This window comes from Bicyclus anynana, chromosome 15 (genome assembly GCF_947172395.1).
Source record: "Bicyclus anynana chromosome 15, ilBicAnyn1.1, whole genome shotgun sequence".
Classification (NCBI taxonomy): Eukaryota; Metazoa; Arthropoda; class Insecta; order Lepidoptera; family Nymphalidae; genus Bicyclus; species Bicyclus anynana.
Genome location: NC_069097.1, coordinates 3,165,210 through 3,179,425, shown reverse-complemented (window position 1 = coordinate 3,179,425; position 14,216 = coordinate 3,165,210). Strand labels below are relative to the sequence as shown.

The 14,216-nt window shown below is 36.6% G+C and overlaps 1 protein-coding gene and 1 long non-coding RNA gene across 2 annotated transcripts; both read right to left on the bottom strand.

Moving 5' to 3' along the window:
- Positions 1 to 151: 151 nt before the first annotated feature.
- On the bottom strand, positions 152 to 1,552 carry LOC112044982 (uncharacterized). The gene is made up of 2 exons (XR_008251484.1): positions 1,472 to 1,552; positions 152 to 550 (listed from the first exon to the last, which is right to left on the bottom strand). It is a non-coding gene; the product is annotated as an uncharacterized LOC112044982 (long non-coding RNA).
- Positions 1,553 to 3,578: 2,026 nt separating this feature from the next.
- LOC112044935 (cuticle protein 18.6) lies at positions 3,579 to 13,088 on the bottom strand. The gene is made up of 4 exons (XM_024080950.2): positions 12,977 to 13,088; positions 12,129 to 12,440; positions 5,682 to 5,840; positions 3,579 to 3,895 (listed from the first exon to the last, which is right to left on the bottom strand). The coding sequence occupies exons 1-4, from the start codon at positions 12,986 to 12,988 to the stop codon at positions 3,695 to 3,697; spliced, it is 684 nt and encodes a 227-aa protein (XP_023936718.1). The 5' UTR covers positions 12,989 to 13,088; the 3' UTR covers positions 3,579 to 3,694.
- Positions 13,089 to 14,216: the final 1,128 nt, after the last annotated feature.

The window sequence follows — 14,216 nt, the reverse complement described above, 5'->3', positions numbered from 1 at the left end:
TGTCGTGACGCGTCAGAACAGAATCTGACGCGTCACGACACGACACGTCAGACAAATATAAATCCGACTTTAGTTTGCAATTGGAAACCGACACATTTTTACGTCAGTTACCGTACGGAAAAATAAAATTTTAGGCAATGCAGAGACCAACTTCTTTCAACAATTTAATTTCCACTAAATGAAAACAACAATAAAACAATTAACACAATAAATGATCAAAATTAAACTGTAAGTATAATAAATACTGTACAGATTAGTTACGGTAATACCAATCAGTAGAGTACGCGTAAGGTATGGGAGTATAAGGCATAGTTAATGCTGAGCTTACTACAGGGTAATAGTCCTGATAAGACGAACTATAACTGTATCTGTAGTCTGATAGTACTGAGGTATACGGGGCCAGTTGGCTGTATGCTAAGGGGGCTACTGGGGCAACAAGGGGCGCAGGTCCGGGGGCTATCAGGGCAGCAGAAGTTAGCCCTGGGGGCAGCAACCCACTGAGGATGACAGCGGGATCTGCTGTGACTGATGACAGCGCCAATATTGATATCTGTCAAAGAAAATAATCCTTAATTAATATTATCATCATCATTATCAACCCATATTCGGCTCACTGCTGACCTCGAGTAACCTTTCAGAATGAGAGGGGTTAGGCCAATAGTCCACCACGCTGGCCCAATGCAGGTTGGCAGACGTTAATACGTGACAGCTAATAATGAGAAATGCCCTTGCGGGTTCTCTTGCCTGACTCGTATGATAATTTTTGCACCTTCATGTGGATAGGCATATTCAAGGCAGGCGCGGTTCAAATTGAACTTCATCAATGCTTTCTATCAGCCACCAGGCATCATTATTCATTGTAGACAAGCGCAAACATATTTATCACAGCAACCCTCAATGGAGGAACACGGTGGGTCTAAGTTCATTATCCCTTTTCCTATGAGTATGAGCATGAAGTGGTAGACATGTCCCTTAGTGGGCTGTTTATAAAGGCTGAAATTTATGAAAATTTTTACCCCCGTACCTTCTTTCTTTATATTGTGTAATTGCCGTAGGCTTCTTATCTAATGGGACCTCAACGATGTCACCGAGGGATTTAGGGCGAAGGAGAAGCATAACCTGAGAGCTGTGTGTCTCTATGTCATTATCATCATTATTCATGATTGACATTGAGTATAGTATCGTTACTGAGTTGGCCCGTCAACGATACTAGCCAAAATATAACAAAGAAAACATATTGTAATCATTGTTTTGGCCTCACGCCTGATCTGTATTGTACAGAGTTATCCCTCGATACAGTTGGGTCGTCATCATCATCATCCGATGGATGCCCACAGTTGGACATAAACCTCATCAACCTCAAGGACTTCCAAACAACACTTTTTGATCTTGAATTGAACCTACGAGTCCATAATGGTTTATGTATATTTACGTACAAATAAACACTTCACACAAAAGTATAAACGCTTACCAATATTAACTTCATATTTGGTAAGATGCTCACTTGTTTTCTACAGCTGCCTTGACTCAACTGAAGATGTCAAACACACCGTGGCCGTTTTTATTTGGGACAGTCTAAATAGAAACAAAGTGACCAATAGATTCGTGTATGTGTGAAAGAATCGCCGCTTCGAATAATTATTATTGCCAAGGCTCTGTTGAATGCTCTTCACGAAAACAAAAGAATATATAATCTTAACGAGGACTTTAGTTGACAATGTCTAGTATGATTTTTTTTACGTGATGTCACATCCGTGTAATACAAAGCATAACATTATTCCAATATATATCAATATTAAGCATGGCGTGTCTCGGAACTCTTAGTATGTAAATAATTGTATTCAATAATCCGATATGGATTCGTTTCTCATTTACAATATGCAACTTTTAAGGGCAATTATTTATGCCTTACATACTTGCCATTATGTTTGAAGTGAAAATTTCTTTGACTGCGTTGGGCACTTTATGGTAGGGGAAAATCTTATTTATTTATTTATTGATCAGTAAGGACAAATCCATTTACACTAATTAAGTAGGTACATAAAAAATAAAAGGAAACAAAACATGAATGATATATTATATACGAGTATGTAAAGAAACAGAAAATAAAAAAATAATAATAATAATAATACGTAAGTATAATATTAATAATAATAACAAAATACAGAAAAACAATCATATATACATATACATACATCCTCTTGCAAAATTGTAAGATATCCTGGCACAATATGATCCAATTATCTGCAAAAATGTCACAGTGTGGGAATTCTGACAACAGGACATTTAGAGTGGTCATAGTGCGTGGATATACAAGACGGAGGTCCTGGGTTCGATCCCGGCTGGGCCGATTGAAGTTTTTTTAATTAGTCCAGGTCTGGCTGGTGCAAGGCGTCGGCCGTGGCTAGTTACCACCCTACCGACAAAGACGTGCCGCCAAGCGATATAGCGTTCCGGTACGATGTCGTGTAGAAACAAAAAAGGAGTGTGGATTTCATCCTACTCCTAACAAGTTAGCCCGCTTCCATCTTAGATTGCATCATCACTTACCATCAGGTGAGATTGTAGTCAAGGGCTAACTTGTAGAGAAATAAAAAAAAATAACTTTTTTTATCGATTTGACGAGAAAGGTTTTCAATTCGAAGCGTTTGGTAACCTAAAATTTTTTTTGTGTTTTTTAGTCCAAAAACACTACAAACTTAGGCGTCGTAGAATTCATTCAAATCGATGATCATTAGTGAAGTGCTCAGTGGCTTGGTACCGCCTTCAAACCGGTTAGCAGATAGCAGATAAGTAAGTACAATGTTAACAGTATTAATAAGTCGGTTCAATTTTTTTATTCAAATATTTGATTACTCATATACTACGCCACAATTTTATCACTTTTATGGATATAAATATTTTACATTTAATTGTGAAATGTAATAGGCCAGTTGTAAAGTAATTGAGACCATACATATTAATACAGCAAGACCATAATTGTAATTATGAATTCTTTACGTTCCTTGTAGTTACATTGTAGTATTAATATATGGTAATTGTCATTTATCTCCGAAGGTAGACAAGTAACAGCGAGAAATCCATGTTTTATACACTTACCTATAAGTTATAACTAGATATAGATAATCTATTTTCGAACAACTTTCTATCTTTTTTTTTTTTTTTATTCTTTACAAGTTAGCCCTTGACTACAATCTCACCTGATGGTAAGTGATGATGCAGTCTAAGATGGAAACGGGCTAACTTATTAGGAGTTACTTTCGGCTTCTACACGACATCATACCGGAACGCTATATCGCTTGGCGGTACGTCTTTGCCAGTAGGGTGGTAACTAGCCACGGCCGAAGCCTCCCACCAGTCAGACCTGGACCAATTAAGAAAATCTCAATCTGCCCAGCCGGGGATCGAACCCAGGACCTCCGTTTTGTAAATCCACCGCGCATACCACTGCGCCACGGAGGCCGTGAAAATCATATAATATTACAATTCTCACACTTACCATTGTGAGATTGCATAATATAATAAACATATAAAAAATTAAAAAAAATACTAGGACTTTAAGAGAAAAATGAAAACAATTTTTTTTTACAATCGATTTTAATGAGGCATTATAAATAATAAATACACATCATATCCTTTTTAAATTATGACATTCAATAGCATTTTGTACCAGGTATTCGTATCCAGATTCACGTTATAGGTAGTAAGAGTACGGGGACGCGTAAGTGTAGGCGGAGTAAGCGACGGGCGAGTAAGCGCTGTACGCGGAGTAAGCGACTGGAGAAGTGTACGCAGCGGCCACTGGCGCGGTGTACGCACTGTATGCCGCTGCGATGGGAGCTGTGTACACCAAGGGTTTCGCCACGGCGAAAGCCAGGAGAGCGAAGAAGATCAACTGTAAATAAAACATAATAATTTATTTAATAGAACTAAGAGGAACACTGAGGTGCATCAAAATTTAATAGAACCAAGAGGAACACTGAGGTACATCATACTTTTCAAATAATAGCCCAGTATGACCTCTGCCTCCGATTCCGGAGGCTGTTTGTTCGAATCCGGTCCGGGCTATGCCAGTTAGTTGTGTGCATTTTAAGAAATTAAACAGCACGTGTAAACGGTGAAACAAAAATATCGTGAGGAAACATGCACACCAGAGAATTATCTAAATTCTCTGCGCGTGTGAAGTCTGCCAATCCGCATTCGGCCAGCGTGGAGGCTTAATCTCTCTCATTCAGAGAGGAGACTCGAGCTCAGCAGCAGCAGGGTTGATAATGACGTATGATGATGACATCATAATTTAAAAGAACCAAGAGGAACACTAATAAACATCATGATGGCATTTTTTGCAATATGACCAATATTCCCATTTTTCCTCTATTTAGTTGGAAAAGACTATGTTTGAAGTGGGTCTAACAAAGATTCACCGTGCCCCCACCTCCTGGACAAACTATTCGATTAATGTGCGAATCAAATTGACCCATGATATATCAGCGTTGAGTCCGGCCCTTGTATCATAGAGCTATTGAGGCAAGAAAATAATTATAATTCAAAACATTTTTACAGAAGTTCATCATAAACAGGGAATAATTGATTTATTTTAATCCACAAAAACTCCGACGAAACTGACAACCCATAATTGAGATGAATATCTTCGTACGTTTTATTCAGGATAGCTTAACAAATGTTGAACAATAACAGTTATTCAATAATCCCAATGAAACCATGGATTTTTCCAAAATAAAAAGCCCAAGAGTTAATCCAAGGTACTCGTATGTCCACTTCCATTCCAGAAAAGGTGCAGCAAACATAATATTTACACACTTAGACACTTGCACACAATCTTACAGATAAATTATTCACTGTTCATCAAAATTATTTTTCCCCTATCATCTTCAACGGATAATGTTTGTTAACTGAAAGGCGGTTTTAGTGATGTAACGATCATTAACTTGCTTTATAAGCTCTCCTAGTCACAGCGGTATAATATTACCAATATCAAAACCCAGGCTGTTATTGAGAACTTCTTGGAAGAAAACTTCTAAATATTATAGACACTGAAACCAGAATTAGAATTCAGAGCCGAAGTCGCATAGACTAAATTAAAAAATAAATAAATGCATTGCGTTTTTTTGAACACCTAAAAAAATACGTGGAACATTACATTTCTATTACAATCGTTATCAACCCATATTCGGCTCACTGCTGAACTCGAGTCTCCTCTCTGAATGAGAGGGGTTAGGCCAATAGTCCACCACGCTGGCACAATGCGGATTGGCAGAGTTTACACACGCAGAGAATTAAGAAAATTCTCTGGTATGCAGGTTTTCTCACTATGTTTTCCTTCAGAGTTTGAGACACGTGATATATAATTTCTTAAAATGCACATAACTTTGACCATATGCCGGAACGGATTCGAACCTACACCCTCCGGAATCGGAGATAGTGGTCATATCCATTGGGCTATCACGTATCTACAATACCTACACTGAAATATGCCTGTTTATAATTAGTCGTCACACGTCACTAATCAAAATAATTATTGAGATTATTTTAAACATACAAATGATGACTTCGAAATTATTATTATTTAATCAGGTAATTTAGTTACAAGTTAGAACGAATTAAAATGATTTAATTAAAGTTAAGACTTATTAATAAAAGTAAGTAACACTAATACTTACAAACTTGAACATTTTGATAGTATGTTTTGATTGTCCGTTGAACACTGACAATAGTGATGCATCCCGACAATATATAAGGGTCAGTGGTGACCCCAGTGTTGGCATCGTTTCGGTGCTTGCGTACGTATCACAAGGACGTGCGCGATCAGGACTTGCGTGCTACGAATACACTAACATGCGCGCTGTATACAGGGTGGTACGATTTTTTATTATGATAATTTTTAATATCATAATATTTTGATATGATGATGACGAATGTAATCACGACCATTCAATATTATGCACAAAAGTTTTATCAGTGTATGTTTAATCGCAATCATACAATAATACTGTCAGTGCCAATATGTTAACACGCAATAAGTACAATATTTGAATATGAATTTTATTAACTACATTAGTGGGTAACCTACGAGGTGGTAAACTATTGCATTAGTTAATAATAGCATAGGGATGTTGTCAGTTTTTTAAATTAGGAGTAGCTAATAGTAAAGCTATTTTCTAAAAGTAACAGGGTATCTACGATCATTACTTTCGAAGCTACAGGGATTTAAAGGGTCATTTCATATGCCACAGATCCCTGTAAAACGCCCCATACAAAATGGCACGGATTATACGATGTCGATCATAATGATCGTTAGATTTGTATTGGCGTTCAAACAAAATTACAAATATTTTTATATTTGTGCGTTTATGTTTAAAGTTCATAAATTGAAAAAGTCATGTTTGATGTAAGGAAGCTAAAAATGAATGAATTTTCATATAATTATATAAGACTAGCTGACGCCCGCGACTTCGTCCGCGTGAAAGTCGTTGTAAACTTTCAACTACCCCTATCCTACCCTACCCTACCTCTACTCTACCCTATCCCAACCATACCCCTACCCTACCACTACCCTACCCCTACCCTACCCTACCCCTGCCCTACCCCTACCCTACCCTACCCTACCTTCTTCATTTATTCCCCCCCCCCCCGCGAGTCGCATCGAGCGCGGCAACCGTTACACAAAAATAAGCCATATAGCATGAATTAGTACACACGCGCGATGGCTTAGCGTATTTCTTGTATAACTTTGGTGTTTCTTTACCGATTTTTATGATTTTTTTTATTGAATAGGTAATAATGTTAACTTTTTTAGCTAGGGATGAGTGATGAGTGTTATAAACATAAGAGTAGACAAATATAATTAGAAAGCTCCCGAACTGCTAAGCTATCGCGAGTTACACGTGTTATTGTGAGTCAACCATAAAAGATAGACATATATATGCTGTTGTATTTTTATAGATAATTTTAAGGAGAACATTTCCGTCATACATGATTTCTATGTAGCTTTAACCATTAAAGCTGTACACGTGACTGAAGCTTAAAAAATTGAGTAACATCTCCCGTTTTCTCAACATTTCTCTTCACTGCTCTGCTCCTATTGATCGTAGCGTAATGAAAAGTATACTATAACCTGCCCAGAAGTATGTAAAATAATTGTACTAAGTTTCGTTAAAATCCGTCCAGTAGTTTTTGTTTCTATAAAGAACATACAGACAGACAGACAGACAGACAGACAAAAATTTTACTGATTGCATTTTTGGCATCAGTATCGATCACTAATCACCCCCTGATAGTTATTTTGGAAACATATTTCATGTACAGAATTTACCTCTCTACAGATTTATTATAAGTATAGATGATCGTAGCGTAATGAAAAGTATACTATAACCTGCCCAGGAGTATGTAGAATAATTGTACCAAGTTTCGTTAAAATCCGTCCAGTAGTTTTTGTTTCTATAAAGAACATACAGACAGACAGACAGACACACAGACAGACAGACAGACAGACAGACAAAAATTTTACTGATTGCATTTTTGGCATCAGTATCGATCACTAATCACCCCCTGATAGTTATTTTGGAAATATATTTCATGTACAGAATTGACCTCTCTACAGATTTATTATAAGTATAGATTTTGAAATTTTATAATCTTATTTATTTTGCAAACATCCAGACAATCTTAGTTTCGTCATCAACCCATATTCGGCTCACTGCTGAGCTCGAGTCTCCTCTCAGAATGAGAGGGGTTAGGCCAATAGTCCACCACGCTGGCCCAATGCGGATTGGCAGACTTCACACACGCAGAGAATTAAGATAATTCTGTGGTATGCAGGTTTGCTCACGATGTTTTCCTTCACCGATTGAGACACGTGATATTTAATTTCTTAAAATGCACACAACTGAAAAGTTGGAGGTGCATGCCCCGGACCGGATTCGAACCCACACCCTCCGGAATCGGAGGCAGAGGTCATATCCACTGGGCTATCACAGCTCTATGATCTCTCTAATCTTAGTTTATTACATATGAATTAGTTAATATTAAAGAATTTATGATACATTCTGGTAAATAAATTACCAAAATGTATCATACAAATCAATATATTGAAACCTAATCATCATCCAAATTACCACTATAACTACCAGAATAACAATATCAGTATTTTTCAGATCTACCTGTATAACGGATATAATAAGAATGTAAGGATCTAATGTGTGTAGAACATTCGAAGTAGACATACATGTCGCATCCAAATTACAGACGGTCAGTACGGTGGGTACAGTGTACATCCTTAAGCAGAAGACAATAAGGATACACATAACCTTGAACTTGAATATCATCGTCTCAAAATGTAACTTAAACCTAACATGTGTTTTACATAACACGTTGAATGTTATCTAATAGTACATTATGATACAAGTGCTGCAATTATCAAAGCGCACGTAATATACGACGTTTTATAACATTTACGAGGAAAAAATTCACTACTTGACGACATTTTCAAATGTAATAAAAGCAGCGAAAAGAAAAAGCGCACGGAAAAATTTTTACTTGTTCACAAATAAGCGATGCGTTTTTTTAAGGAAAGGCACAAAACAGCCATTATTAATATACTAATAAAGTAAATTAATATTTTTGTGTCTTAGTTACAGAAACCTCCGTGACGACCTCCGTGGCGCAGAAGTATGCGCGGTGAATTTACAAAACGGAGGTCCTGGGATCGATCCCGGCAAGACCGATTGAGATGTTCTTAATTGGTCTATGACTGGCTGGTGGGAGGCTTTGGCCGTGGCTAGTTATCACCCTATCGGCAAAGACGTACCGCCAAGCGATTTAGCGTTCCGGTACGATGTCGTGTAAAAACCGAAAGGTGTGTGGATTTTCATCCTCCTCCTAACAAGTAAGCCCGCTTCCATCTTAGACTGCATCATCACTTACCACCAAGTGAGATTGTAGTCAAGGGCTAATTTGTAAAGATTAAAAAAAACATATAAATTGTGATTGTAATTTATAGTCAAAATTAATTAAATTAAAGAATTATATATTTATTTATTATATTCTATATACCAAACATAATTTTATTCATACAATGTTGACAACTTTTCTGAAATTTTAGACATTTCATTTAGGAGCATTTTGATAAGCCATGGGTTTTATTTAAAAAAAACTCGCTCGGTTCTACACTATTATACCGCTAGTTGCATATTGAGATACAATTCGATAATGAAATTGGTAGCTACTACATTATTAGCGAGTAATATAGGCTATATTTTATCCTCGTATTCCCATAGGGATGAGAATTACGCGGGTAAAACTGGGGGAGTAATACGCATTCTATTATTAATAAAAAAATAAATAAATATTTAAAGTACCTACCATTACATATTATTGTTAAAATTGAAATTCTACTTAACAAACAAAATTACCAATCAAGTTGTGAAACTCCTCGTTTTTGAAATATTTTAATAACATTGACCAAATAAAAAAATCGGTTGTCTGTAAAGTCGGTTTACTGACGATAGTTGAACGTGACAACGTCATAAGAAAATTCTGATAGAATGGTTTCATTTTTCAAAAGAAAATGTTAATTTTCCTAAAATACTGTTTGATTAAAATCTTCATTGACCAGGATATACTTTATTTCTTGTAAAAAAAGTTGGCAACCCTAGAGCGAGGGAACGACGCATGACGTCATCTTTTTTCGAGTGTGCAGCCGGCTCCATCGAATTATAAGACTTCACTTCAATAACTTAAAATTTAGATTATAATAACATTTATTGACAGAATAATTCCTAATCATCCCGTCAAATTAATTATGCAGCGTGTCAAACCCTACATGTCATATCATATATGAAGTACGTATTATTATAGAAGGACTTTCAATAGCTGTCAATGTACGAATGGAGGGGCCAAGTATGACGTCAGATACATACCCTTAGTTGACAGCCGATATATATTCATCCATAATATGGATGTATGGAGACATGATGTCATAATATGTTTGTAACAGTGTATTATATTCTATTGTCCGCCGCTTCAAATAGTGTCTATCGCTATGCTATTAATATCATAGTTAATATTACTTATATTCGTACCTACTTCATAATCAGGGTAATATTTTTTTTTATTATATACAAGTTAGCCCTCGACTACACTATCTCACCTGATGGTAAATTATGATGCAATCTAAGATGGAAGCGGGCTAACTAACTTCTACACGACATCATACCGGAACGCTAAATCTCTTGGCGGTACGTTTTTTGGTGGTAGGGTGGTAACTAGCCACGGCCGAAGCCAGACCTGGACCAATTAAGAAAACCTCAATCGGCCCAGTCGGAGATTGAACCCAGGACCTCCGTCTTGTAAATGCACCACGCATACCACTGCGCCACGGAGTCCGTCAAAAAACAATATATGATCATAGTAGAAGAGTTTATATTATCTAAACATAAATGATATTTATCAGACTCTGTGATAGTCAGACCTCCTTGATGTTATAAAAGCATTAAGGTCAGACCATGCTCCAAACATAAGTTCAATGATAAAATATCGTCTTGAAACTCATGGAAATGATTATTTTCTTCCAAGAAATTTTCAATAAAAATTCTCAGTCCGGAGTTGGAAAATTGACTAGGTACAACGGGGTTGTACCTAGTTCGAGCACGTAAAGCTATAAGTTCCAGTCATTATCCTAATATGTCATTGATCGTTACCATCATCATTATCAACCCATATTCGGCTCACTGCTGAGCTCGAGTCTCCTCTCAGAATGAAAGGGGTTAGGCCAATAGTCCACCACGCTGGCCCAATGCGGATTGGTAGACTTCACACACGAAGAGAATTAAGAAAATTCTCTGGTATGCAGGTTGCCTCACGATGTTTTTTTTGCCTTCATAGTTTGAGACACGTTATAATTAAATTCTTAAAATGCACACAACTGAATAGTTGGAGGTCCATGCCCACACCCTCCGGAGGAGGTGCACACTCCGGAATCGGAGGCAGAGGTCATATCCACTGGGCTATCACAGCTCGTTACCAAGTCAAGCATTATTATCAGCCAAATCCCGTCAAACCATGTTGAAGCAGCGTGGTGGGTCTAAATTTCATATCCTTAAATGAGTGAGGCCTGGTCCAAAAGTTATAAGGGACTGGTAATTATGATTTACAACATAAATTACAAGTAGTAGTAGGTAGATACAGATATAGGTAATGTGATAACTTGCCACACTAAATCTCATTGATTAAGATTTTATAGCAAAATATCCTACCTAACCGAGGACTCTATCCGCTTCCTCATATTAAAAAGACCATAGTGCAAAATGTTCGTCGTCAGAAAATGCATACATCCATCCATTTGATTTCATTTAATACTAATTACTACTTAAGTTAAATTAGTAATTAAACTAATAAATCCTTCATTTATGGCATTTATGGCATTTATTTATGTTCATTTGAGCAGCTGCTCAAACTTTTGACTTGAACAGAAATGGACGATTTTGTACACCTATTTGTAGGTACTTATGTTATAAATAGAAAAGATTATTTAATTTTGTGTGTAATTGATCTACCTAAATTGTCAAGAATCTAATAACCTTGTCATCATTATATAATTTTACATAAAGTGTTTGAGAAACTGGAAGATTTTGTGAGGCTTTAACTAAAAGGTTAACGATGAGCTTGACCTTTAAATAATGTCCCCCAATTTGCCAAAGTGAATATTATTCAATATACGCCTTTTTGAAAGCATATTTTTTTTTTTTTTTAATATTATCTTGTATCTCTGTGATAATTATTATCTAGTTCTGACATCGGCATGTTTCTCATGATTTCTTACACTACGATCCGTTTGATGCAGTGCGTCCGACACATACGGTGTGCAATAACGAACTGTGGACACGTACCATTAGAAGGACATCAAAGACAATGTCTCTTTTGTACATTCAAAATAATTTTAAATAAAAATTTCTACTGTTGTTTCGTTACGTACGTAGGATTGAACTAGAACTAAATAACTAACAGTCATGATACATGAAATGCAAAATCAAAAAATCTTCGGTAGAATATCAATTTTATTTATTTACATAAAGGAAATCATTATGAATCAGTCTATATGCAGTCAATTATTTAAGTAAAACTGGGGCTCTGTAAGCCGCGGGGAGAATAGGAGAAGTATATGCGGCGGCAACTGGGGCTGAGTAAGCAGCGGCGAAAGGTGCTGTATATGCAGCGGCAACAGGCGCTGTGTAAGCTGCCGCAACAGGCGCTGTGTATGCAGCGGCAACTGGGGCTGTGTATGCAGCAGCAACAGGGGCTGTGTACGCCGCAGTCAGAGGAGCGGAGTATACAGCTGGAGCAGCTACGTATGGTGCAGAATACGCGACTGAGTGGATTCCGGGCTTAGCGACCACTACTGCGACGAGGGCGGTGAAAATGATCTGTAAATACGAGCACATGATATATATTTTATAAAATGAATACTCTAAAATGTAGTACCAATGTTTGCCACGACAAATGAGCCCAAACTCGATAGGTTTATCGTAATAAGCTTAGGAGTTCCTATGGACACTTATGATTCCATCATCAGACTATTTCGATGTGCCATTGTCGCCAATTCCAATAAGTTAGAAAGTGGCTCTAATTAATGATTAGATTCCAAGATTTTACCCATACATACTCGAGCGAACAATACAAGTTACAGTTAAGTTTTAAGTAGACAATAAAAATCTCTAATAAAGTTTTTTCTGCAGTAATGGATGGAGTTAAAACTAATGAAGATTCTAAAAATAGATTAAACATAAAGCAACAAGAAGTGTGGACAGATAAGATAAATAAATAATAAACCAATTTTACAAAATTTTTATAGACTACATTGATTTGATTGATTGAAAATAATAACTTATTTATTATATTAAATCGAAATGTATACCATTCCTAGAATTTTAATTAGCTTTATCTTTTAAATAAACATTACCTGCTTGAACATTTTTATTTTTTTTGTTTGCTTGTTCTCGTTAAAAGATGAGAAGGGAATGATGTAGGAAAAGTGATACGGTCAACTTAAATACTAGTCAAGAGGGTAGACATTATTCTCGACATGAATTTCTCGATTTGCTAACTTACGCCGAGCGACTACCCTGCCCCAAATTCGAGACAAACATTTTGAGGCGTGGTATGCAATAAGGAACTATTGATAGTGAATAAATCAAAATTTTAAACAGCTGTTGAAAACTTAGTCTGCATAAAATTTTACTAATGAGTATCAAATACTCTTACTAATTCCAAAAAAATATTAAATTGAATATTTTTAAATGCATTTAAATTTGGGTTTTAAGGTAATAATAATAAAATTTTCTCTTTATCTCTTTCCATTTGAGATAGAAGCGCAGCCTATTTATCTTGTTTTAAATTCTGACTAAATCAATATGACCTTTATTTTGTTTATCACAGATGTTTTAGTAGAATTTAAACCTAGGCTAGGGTATATTAAAAATTTTACAAAATCAACTAGAGCTTGAAATGCACTGAAATTAAGAATGATTCAATTTAGTTTCTGTTACTTGTTAATTCACTCTTTAAGATAATTTTTACAGTTGCATTGCATTCTAACTATACGCCCTGCCCATTGCCACTTCAGATTCGTAACTCGCTGAGCTATGTCAGTGACTTTGGTTCTTCTAGGGAACTCCTCATTTCCGAGTCGATTTACGCAGATAAACTCCAAGCATAGCTCGCTTCATCGGCCTCTGAGTAATTTTGAGCCTTCTTAAGAGGCCTATAGTTAGCGAATAAGTCTCAGATCCGTAGGTCATCACTGGCAACACGCACTGTTTGAAGACTTTCGTCTTCAGGCACTGAGGAATTTTGGACGTAAAAATGTCGCGGAGGTTCCCGATCAATGCCCAGACGAATATAATTTAATGATGTTTCTGTATTAGTGACAAACTTTAGTTCACAACAACCCAACGCACTAATCCACTTTACTCACCTCACATCTACAACAAGAACAAAACCCTCATCACAAAATAGAACATACAGTACCTTTTGCATGAATCGTCCAGCTTAGAATGCGAAGCTCGCACGCGTTGCGTCAGAGGTCAGCGCGCGCGTGTCTGTGCTTCATTTACTACCATTGCAACACTTCAGAGGTCAATGCGCCTGTTTAATGTAGATCTATACGGGTCATTCATGGTTTTCCTGATCTTGATAATGAT